Source organism: Trachurus trachurus, assembly GCF_905171665.1.
Source record: "Trachurus trachurus genome assembly, chromosome: 17".
Taxonomy (NCBI): Eukaryota; Metazoa; Chordata; class Actinopteri; order Carangiformes; family Carangidae; genus Trachurus; species Trachurus trachurus.
In genome coordinates this window covers 32,778,108-32,789,058 of record NC_139900.1, presented here as the reverse complement: position 1 = coordinate 32,789,058, position 10,951 = coordinate 32,778,108, and the positions used below count along the sequence as shown (strand labels likewise).

The 10,951-nt window shown below is 41.3% G+C and overlaps 1 protein-coding gene across 1 annotated transcript; it reads right to left on the bottom strand.

Moving 5' to 3' along the window:
- Window positions 1-1,360: 1,360 nt before the first annotated feature.
- Window positions 1,361-8,668, bottom strand: fndc7a (fibronectin type III domain containing 7a; the record flags this gene model as incomplete). Its single annotated transcript, XM_083991374.1, has 13 exons — window positions 1,361-1,365; window positions 1,452-1,481; window positions 1,572-1,835; window positions 2,113-2,367; window positions 2,647-2,904; window positions 3,774-4,031; window positions 4,533-4,787; window positions 5,564-5,815; window positions 5,931-6,188; window positions 6,751-7,005; window positions 7,708-7,965; window positions 8,095-8,113; window positions 8,612-8,668. The coding sequence occupies 13 exons, from the start codon at window positions 8,666-8,668 to the stop codon at window positions 1,361-1,363; spliced, it is 2,424 nt and encodes an 807-aa protein (XP_083847500.1).
- Between the last annotated feature and the right edge of the window lie 2,283 nt (window positions 8,669-10,951).

The window sequence follows — 10,951 nt, the reverse complement described above, 5'->3', positions numbered from 1 at the left end:
TATCTTCAGCAATCCGATCAGACATATCATCCATAGGACTTGCTATGCATGACTCCAGGCCGAAGAGATGGATACCTGCTGCCCCACTTCTGTGACCTCCTAGGTCACCAACCTGCTTTAGGGCTAGCCCAGAAACGTCACACAGCAGCCGTAAGGAGGTCTTCTACTTGGAGAAATCTGTTCATTTAAATTTATTATTACATGTATTTGTCTTTGAGTGATATGATCTAGGGTGTAGAGTTTCACTTTCTGCTTCCTTTGCATTAACACTACATTTCATTACATGGTGAGGGTACATCAAGTCTCATTAAGAAAGGGCAGCTGTAGTGATTGCATCTGAATGAACATGTATCCTACAATTATAAAGTAATAGTAGTAATATGCAAAATATTTGTCAAATACACAGGATAAATGCCCACAGTTATTAATTTTTTTAAACCCCCAAACACATTTTTGTTGTTTGTTTTAATTATTGTTTCAGCTTTTTTGTTTTTTTTTATTCAACAGAAACCGCTTGTCACAGTTTCTCTTGCAAACAGCAGTAACAACAAAACAGAGATATTCCTAAACATTGATATTTCATCTTAATGAACTGGATCTTCACAGCTGCACAGCTGGTGTAAACACAGTCCTCTGTCCATGGTGGCTGCTGGTGCTGGTGCTGATGGGAGGACAAGACAAGACATTATGAATGCTTCTGTACGGATCCATCACCCTTAATAAAAGGCTGTTTTGTCACACTGAGTCAGGGGCTATTAAACATCTATCATCTTACAACCACTCATCATGACACAGCGAGATATCGGTGTCACATTCCCGCAGTAGATCTCCATCATCATTTACCCGAGTGAGTCACGTTCCCTGCATTCTTGTTTCCATGTTTTATAGACAGACACGTATTGAAGACGTCCCAGAGGTAAAGACATGACAGAGATCGGCCTCACCTGTTCCCGCCTGGCTATATGCTCTCATTGTTATACCAGTACACTATAGGTAGAGTCAATTTATGGAGGCCTGTGATGCTGTCACAAGATAGCCTTCAAGCTGTGAACTACAATGGATGCGTCGTGTGAAAGAAGTTTCGACAATTTCTTTCACACATGCTCCCAACGAAAGCACGTTTGTTTGTCTCAGGTTGTTACACAACGCAGTTTTCATGTGGTCTGAGGACTGTACATACAGTATGTTCTTATCTGGGGGACATTAGTAACAAAAAATGACTTACTTAATTCAAGCTTCTTTTTCCACGAGATATCACTTGAGAAAAAAAAGAGAGCGGAGAGTTTAGTGCAGCATCTATTTTCAAACATCTCATTCCTAACTTCATTAGAAATAATCTTCAACCCAACTGACTCCTGGTTCAAGCTTAATAGAGACACGAGAGCAGTATCAAAATACTCATATAACTTTAACCTCAACACTGAACCAGGGTCTGTTTAGTGGATACTTACCCATGCCAGCGTTACTTCCTGGGCAGGGAACTGAGAAAAATGACAAAATTCAGAAGCACAAGTTACAAAAACAAATAAAAAACTGCAACATCAACCATCTCAGAGTCCACTATGACCCACCTGAGTATGTCCTGGGCTGACAGAAGTTGACTTTGACCCCATTCTGTCCCACAGGTGCTGCCAACACTGTGTAGACGTCCCCACATGTGTCCTCTTGGATATCACAGTACATGCCACCGGCAGCTGCGATGCAGGTGTAGTTGGCTCCCGTCCCGTACAGCTCCACCGTGTGGTTGTGGATCTGTCGGCCCAGAGAGCGCCAGTACACCCTGAGAGAGTTGTTGGCCCTGCGATAGAGCTTGACTCCTGTCGGACAGCAGGGACCTGCAACAGAGTGATGAGGGGCAGAATGTGACTTCCTGTCATGATAAAGTGCAACCACCCCCACCCTCCTTACCTCACACCCTGAAATAGGTAGGCTTGTGTGCATGTGAACATGTTTTAAAATGTTTCATCTTTCTATTTCACTTCACCATTGATCACCTGTGACTGGTGATTACCCACTCCTATTTTGATTGATCACAAGATGGATTGAGTGTGCAAGTGCATGTTTTTTTCCCCTGCACTGGATATACTGTATATTCTGAATGTACGTGCTCACTGGAAGAGAATCCGTGATATTTGCACTCAGACTTGTGTCCCGTGCTGCTGATGGCTTCCAGGTTGACGCTGTAGTTGGTGCCACAGGTGATGCATCCCATCAGGCAGTGGGTGTCCAGAGTGTGACATTTAGCATGTCCGCGTGGCGACGTGAGGGCGGTGATGTAGGAGCGTGCCCCACGACCAGGTGACCAGGTCACGTTGGTCATAGCTTGGGTGACCTGAGTCACATTCACAAACATGGGACAGCATGGACCTTGGGAAGAGGAATACAGATCCATAATCAATACTAGAATTATTATGTGTAAAGGCCTGGCTTAGTTGTTCTTACTCTTATCTTAATGCAGAGTTGTATTATAATTACAATAGGATCAGCGCTTATCTCCCCTGTTTTAAGATAGCAGCTGCTTGTTTTTACACTTCTTGATGGTGTAGCGTGTCACCTTTTTTGTGTTATGTAGGGTCATTCAAATGACCACAATGATGCATAATATCTTGAAAATATTTAATCCTAGTGACAACAATACTATCGTACCTGTTTCTAAAGGTTTACTGAATCCAGGTAGACTCCGTCCCACGGCTGAGGTGGCCACTGCAGTGACTTCATAGATTGAACCGCAGGGCAGCTCTGTGAGCTCACAGGAGCTGTTTCTTGTCCGACAAGTGTGCGTGTTATAGCGTCCGATGGCGTTGATGGTGTAGTTAGTGCTTTGTGTGTTGGGGTTGGTGATGAGGACTCTGTATGTAGAGCTGTTTGTCTGTGTCATATTCAGGATCTCTGGAGAACACGGAGCTGCAGAGACACAGACAGGGAACAAGGGACGTCATGAAGACATGTCTGAATGCAGCGTGAGACGTTTTTGTTAAAGTTTAACATTATAACTGTGCTGAGAGTGAAACTAAAAGATCAATACTATTTTCATATTTTTTTCAGTAACTATAAAGGACCACCATACTATTATCTTACCTTACATTCCCTGATAGTTCTTACTAGTAATTAAATAAAACACAATACGCTGTGATCAGGTCACTGTTCATTATAAGAAAGCAAGCTCTTCTTCTGCTTGTCGACCCAGGCGCTATAAGAGCCATGACTGGGATCCAAACACTGAGTCTCCCAATTCAAAGTCAATGGCATTACAATACCCACTGACCTATCCAGCTGCATTTATTGATTAGAGACTCCTCTGACTCTCCACACACACTCACACAATTGCATGTACAGACAGGTTGACAGCTCCTTCTTTCAGAGAGAGACCTGTGTGTGTGTGTTTTCTTTCTAAAACTTAGACTCTATCAACATTTTAGGTTCTCCCACATTGTCCGACATAAAAATGGTCTGTTTTTTGGGGGGTCTGGTTACCCTAAGCTGCAGTTTGTTTATTTTGGAAAGAGCAAAGCTAGCCATTTCCACTTGTTTCCACTATTTATGCTAAGCTAACCAGCAGAGGCTTCATGTACATTGTGCAGACATGGATGGAAATTAGCTTTGAGCTAAATCTGGCATATTTACATGACGTCATGTGTGCGTCACCAATTGTTCATTAATGTGCACTGTCCTCGTCAAATAAACAATAAATGAAATGAAAAAATGACATGAGAGTGGTCTAGATCTACTCATCTAACCCCTTCCTCATGGTGTGAGATGCCACCGGTTGATACCTGTTTCATGAGTGTGTGGTGTACAGGTGCGGTTGCATCCTCGTAACTCGCTGCAAGGCGTGACCGTCACAGAATAAGCCGTGTTGCACCTCAGGTCTGACAGGGCGCACACCGGAGCCGTGTCGTTACAGTGGATGACATCACTGGTCTCTTGTGCTGTTGTCTCGTAAAGCTCGGCCCCTTTGACCGGTGACCACATGATCTCCAGGGTCTCTGAAGAAACCAGCTGTATGGTAACACCCTGTGGGCAGCAAGGAACTGGGGAGGGAGAAGAAATGCAAAAGATAGGTGAGAATAATAACTGACAATGGGCAACGGATCGCACAGGTGTTGTCGTTTACCTTCTTGACAGCCACTGTTTTCACTTCATGCCAGTACAGTGTGATTTTACAGGAACTTGAAAAATAAATCCATCACAGTTTTGTTCTCTTTGAAGAACTGCAGCTTTTTATAGCAAACACGTGGGTGCGTCATTCCAGAAAAGGGCACAGGTGTAAAATAAGGAACACCCAGTATCATTAATTACACCTGTGCTTTTCCCGTTATAGCTCCTTTAACCATTTGCCAAAAAAAGAGCATGTTTTTACAACAATGCCGTGGTGGAGCTTCAGGGAAACTCATACATCTGAGATTTTGGAGCCAACAAGCGCTTCACATGGCAGTGAAATGAAGCCAGTGGCTTGTAAAACTGTTGCTCATAATGCAAAGTACAAGTAATATGGAATTAAAAATACAGAAGCAGTTGTGTGGTGGTCATACTGGTGGTGTAGTTGCGGACGTGTGAATAAGGGCTGGAGCCGCCCTGGTTGTAAGGGAAGACGGAGGTGAGGTAGGTGTAGCCACACATGCAGAAAAATGTGCAGGTGGTGTCAGTGGTGTTGCACGACATCTCGGTCCCGTCGTCTCTCTTTATGAAAGCCATGTAGTACTCCACCAGCGGCACCTCGTCCCACACCAGAGAGCAGTTGCCTGCAGTGGGCTCCTCCACCCAGCTGTTCTCTGGTGGACATGGATCTGATAGAAAAAAAGAGACATGGAGGTTCAGGGATAGAAAAAAGGAATCGTTTGACTATTTGTAGCAGCTGTGGTAGTAGCTGACAAATATAAATCAACAAGAAGGAGATGATTAGTGCAGCATAAGACTGGCAGCGGGGGAAAATACCTATCCAGAACATGGCTGTACAAAGACAACATAATGTGTCTGACAGCACCTCTATACTTAACCAGTCTGTACAGAGAGTTAACTGACTTTCGGCTGTAGCTTTATATATGAGTGGCAACAAAACTCTCATCTAACTCTTGTCAAAAGCAAAAAAATAAGCATTTATAGTGGCATGCAAAAGTTTGGGCACCCCTGGTCAAAATTTCTGTTCATGTGAAGCAAGTGGAAGATGAAATGATCTCCAAAAGGCATAAAGTTAAACATGAAACACTCATTTGCAATAAGCAATATCAGTGTATTTTGTTTTCTACAATTTTAAAGTGAAAAGGGAAACAAAGCAGCAGCCGGGGGGGCTACTAGGTACTAACTATGCAGGATGGCCAAACCTTTGCTGTGGGCCCTTTCCCTTTTCTGTCATTTTGAAAATGTAAAAAATGCAAATAAGAAAAAAAAAGTTTAAAATGTAAAGGGAATGTGTCATCTGTAACTTTATGCCTTTTGGAGATCATTTCATCTTCCACTTACTTAACTGTTCAGATTGATTTCCATGCCACTGTATACAGATTATTTGTGATTGATATTTCAAGTAAGTATGCTGTACGTGGCTGAGCGTGTGTTATATACCCACATGTGATGTAGTCAGCTGGTTGTGAGGGGCTGCTGGGACCAGCTTTGTTATAGGATGTGACAATGACAGAGTGGTTCTGGCCACACTCTACAGGTATGATCTGACAGTAGGTAACTGAAGAGCTACAGTTTTGGCCATTGGAGGTGAATGCCATGTAACTGTCGGCTCCCTGCGCTTGCAGCCAGTACACAGCGATGCCAAGAGACCGACCGATCCCCGTCACCTGGACCGTCACATCTGTGCTTGGGGGACCTGGATATGAAAGACAAAAAAAGAAATAATGTGACCACCAACTTTTCCTACTGGGGTTTGTAGTGTAGCGTAGATGATGTCACGTTGTCGTCAACTTCACGTTTATCGTGCTTACGTGTGATTTGACAGATGGTGGTGTCATCTCCAGTTTGACCCTCAGAGTCCCAGGCCATGCCCTTGATACAGTAGGTCGTCCCAGCGTCGAGACCATCGAAGGTCATCATGGTGTCCGTGGTGTTCACTTTGAGGCGGGAGCTGGAGCCTTGTCGGATGATGCAGAGCGTGTAGAGGACGGCAGAGTCAACGGGAGGCCAAGTCACAACGATGGTGTCATTACCAGGGGAGGTGGTGTTTAACATGGGAGCAATCACAACTGCAATCGAGGGTGAACACAGAGAAATAAAGGTTAATGAGGAAAAAAAAGCAAACTTAAATGTACAAACACACAGATTTCGTACTTTTTTTGTAAGAGGTGTGAAACGACAACAATTTCTCTGCGATTATGTTACATTCATTTCTCCTTTGCGAAGAGAGACAACCTAGTTCTCATGGTTTCTCTTTACAGATCATGAGAATAGTATAGTGCAGAGGGATGGATAGAGTTTCCACCCTCCCGAGTTGGCTGCAAAGAGTCGGGACAGTGCGACAATGGACAATGAAATGACACGCCGTTATGGCCGGCGGAATGAGATAAGAAGCTATTGTCCTACAGGAACAACAGAGGGGCAGCGTTTCACTCTTCATACACTGATAAGCATCTTGAGTAAACTGCTTCAAATGTGTAAAGTCTGGACAAGTGAAAGTGGATAGAAAAGATCAATATGATCCCATTTAGACACTATTAGTGAGAATATTACAGTATATGAAAATAATACAATAGCTTTGACAGTGTAAAGTCAACTCAGCTCTCCAGTTTTGGGTTGTTTTGGCCGTACCTGTCTTGCTCTCAACAGGGTAGGAGGGTTGGCTGCTCCCGCCTGAGTTGACCGACATGACGCTCAGTATGTAGTTTGTGGTGGGCTGGAGATTCACCACGGTGCCCGGGGAACCGCTCACTGGGGTCTCGAAGAAGAAATCGTCGGTCTCTGCTCTCAGGACGTAACCGGTTGCCCCGGAAACCTCTGTGAACTCTACGGTGATGCTGTCGCTGCGTTTGGAGTAGGCCTTTATGATGCTAGGGACCTCAGGAGCTGGACAAGAAACACAGATGCAAAATAAAAGCCTTTAAGATATGACCGTCTGAATTAAAACAGTGTCAGAATGTCAACAGGACAATTTATTTAATTTTTTCTTACATATGATAATATGATAAATGCTGTGGTAGAATTGAAACACAAAGCATTTATACTTTTCTATATAGAAGAATAATAGTACTGGCATTTTCATTATTTCCCTACATGTATTTTTTTTTTTTGCATTTTTATGAGATCTATGAGATTTCTACACTTTATTAATTATTTTCCTGATGTATTGATTGAGCACTTATCTATTAAACTCAAACAAATAATGGGAAAAATCCAGGGAGATCCAAGATGATGTTGTCTCCAGTCTTGTTTTGTCCAAACTACCATCCATGAACTCATGATTTTTAGTTTATTGTATTAAAAAAAAAAATGATACAAAGACATGCAGCTGGTCCTCACAGCAGAGATGTTTTAGCCACAGAAATATTGCCAATGTATAAAAAAAAAAGAATACATTTATTATTAAAATAGTTCTATAGATCTAATAGATCTATAGCTTCTCCTGCATTAGCCATCATAATCCAATATTATCTGGAATCACAATGACAATGACCGAGACCATTCTTACTCTGTTTATACTTGAAGTACCTACATTACGGTGACAGTGCTGTATAATCACATCCCTGTCTCTGTGCTGCTGTTACTGACCTGTGGTCTCCTCGGTCAGTGCGCTGCTGAGGACATTGAGAGCATTGTCCATGGCTTCAAGCTGCACGGTGTACAGCGTGTTTGGTGACAGGGAGTTGACTGAGCCCATCACAGAGTTACCACTGAACTGAGCAAAGACGGGATATTTTGAGGAGTTCTTGGGCGTCGCTGTGATCTTGTAGGAGCTGGCACCGGTGAGCCCCTTCCACTGCACCGTCATGCTCTTAGATGTGACCGTAAACACTGAAACTGTGATGTCTGAAGGGAATAGAGAAGAAAAAAAAAACTGTGTTTATAGTATTTTCATATCCTGAATAAAAGCTTTATTCTGGGGTAGTTTGAGTTGTAAAATTAAGCATTTTACAAATGTAAATGAAGATGATTTACCATTTTGAGAAGCACAAATCTGTAAATGACAAAAATGTGGCAAATTAATGGATGAAAAGAGGAAATGACTTGATGAGAAATGACAGGAAAAACATTGTAAAGACAAAGACATCATTCCAGCAGCAGCAAGCTGTCGGTATTTCACATTATATCCTGAGGCAAATTATGGCCTGTATCATGTTCTTGGAGTATGAGAGGCAGCAGGCTGCACATTACCCTCACTCAACACAGATCTCAGGAGTGGTCAGCGCAGGTATTTCTTTCAGGTTGGAATGAATTTGTCTATTGAGCCACGGTTGGGCATGCCACACACACTTGTTGAAAGCAGAGACACTCAAGAGAGCCAATGTTCTTATGTTTCAAAACTCCTCCAGCTATACACTATTCTTTATCTGGATATACGAAGTGTGCAATGTATCATAAATGGGAAAACATCAAAACTACTGCACAATAATAATAAAATGTTTATTGCTTTACAGAAAATGAACATATAATGTTATAAGTGATCATCTCTTACCTCCGTGAAGGTCAATAATAGCAAAAGCTTTAGCATCTTTAACTGCGTTGTTCCCATGCCTTCAGCGCTTTTTCTGCCTAGAGGGGAGATGTGTGATGCTGTTAGTGAAAATGACTTCAGGGAAGCAACTCAAGCTTAAATTTGACTTTTTTTTCTTTTTTTTTCTCCCACCCTCTCTCTCTCTCTTTCTCTCTCTCTCTCCCTTAGATGAAACGACAGGTCCTTTATTGTTTCAGCAAATACCAAAGAGCCCAAAGGCTGTAACTCCTCCCCTCAGGGGTGTTTGGGTGGCCTATCAGAGGCAGACGAGTAAGCTCTCCTGAAATAGATGAGGATGCAGATAAAAATACTTTTGTTAGAAAATTAGTAACGTGTCAAACATCAATAAAGGAGTGAAACAGGATAAAAGATACCTTGTTTCAAGCATTGACCCACTTCTGCTGCTGCATCCTGTATCTGTTTTCATCCAAACAATATTTGATATCTCCTCTTTTCCGCATCAAATGAAATCACATCAAGTTGATTTAAGTAGCACACTTTAAACAAAAAGAAATGACCAAAGCTCTGCACATATTTAAAAGCATAGCGTGAATAAAATGAAATCAGTAGCAAATACTTAGACGTCAGAAAAGGAAAGAAAGTTATGAAAGAAACTTGTGAAACAAAACACAGTAAATCTTGTAAAATCTTTTTATAGAATGAAAGTATCTTGATACTATTTGTGTTGTGTAATGTAAACTTAGATATTGTGTTTTGATGATTGTAACTGACAGTTGCTTATGTGGATGAAGATTAAACACTCACTTATTTTCTGTGATATAGTTACAGTTACTCCACCTGCTTCAGAGTCAGCTAAAGCCTCAGCCAGACAAAAACCAGCTGGCTTATGTAACCCCATGGAAAACCTGTTTGCTACATTTGAATAACTAAGTCCATACAGTAGCATTTACTACAGGAAACTTTACCATCCCCTATAGAATTACTGTATATACAGTAGTATAGCCACAAATGTTTCCATCCAAGCTGAATGGTGAGGTTAGAATAAAAGCTCTTCTATTCCCCAGTGGCCCAGTATCTGCATCAGGTGTGTGTATTATGAAGATGGGCTGGGAGGGTCCCTAAGGACCCGCCATGGACAAACTCTTTTGTGAACAAAGGCCAAAAGGAGAAAGCTGATCAAATTCAACTTCACACAACTGAGATAATCGCCACTTTCTGAGTTCAAAGAACAAAGAGTAACAGTGTCAGATTTCAAAAATTATTATTTGTTTTGTTTAGAGATAATGCTCTGGTGTAATTCAGTATGTGCTAAAGGATGCAAATCATTGTTTTATGTTATCGGCTTTGGATCAATGACCGTTCAGAAACCTGCACACAAAACAACAAAGAATGATCATTAATATTGTTTGCAATGTGTACTGACCGAAATGATCACATCACTGTTCAAAACTGCCAAGAGGGATGATTTCTTATATTATGATGAGTTTCAAAGTTGATCCCCACAGAGACAGGATCATCACAGAGTACCTCCATCTATCTATCTATCTATCTATCTATCTATCTATCTATCTATCTATCTATCTATCTATCTATCTATCTATCTATCTATCTATCTATCTATCTATCTATCTATCTATCTATCTATCTATCTATCTATCTATCTATCTATCTATCTATCTATCTATCTATCTATCTATCTATCTATCTATCTATCTATCTATCTATCTATCTATCTATCTAGTTTTTCTCCATTGGTTTGGCTCATTTCTTGAAACAGAAATTACAATCTCAAAACTAAAATCATTTGGCAAAACAGTTTTACAGTCCAGCTCTCTCAGCTCTTATGTGCTGTGGCCTCAGTGACTGTGTGATGATCAATTGTGTGCAATCTTTTGATTTTTCTACCCTTTACATTGAATTGCAGGCTGTAGACTTTCTGTACTGATCAATTTCAGGATAATGATGAAAATTATTTATCCAACAACATTGTGCGATTTTCAGCACAGATAAAACTATTTTGAGGCAATGATTTGGTTTTGCCAAAAGAATCAGAGGTTTTGTGAATGTAGTGTCAGAAAAGAGTTTTGTGTTACTGTAACTATTCTGAGAAAATGACTGGAGGATTACAGTTTTTCTCAATCGCTTTGGTGCTATTCTCAGATCAGAATGAAAGTTCTCATAACTATTAGTTCAACCTCCACAACATGTAGTCATTTGTCCACATCACAGCAGCAGTTTCTCCTTCCTCTGAACAAATTGCAAATGCTTTTGGACATGTATCAGTTGCTCTCATACAATTCTCTTCTGTTTTACAACATTATCATTTGTTTATGTCATGTC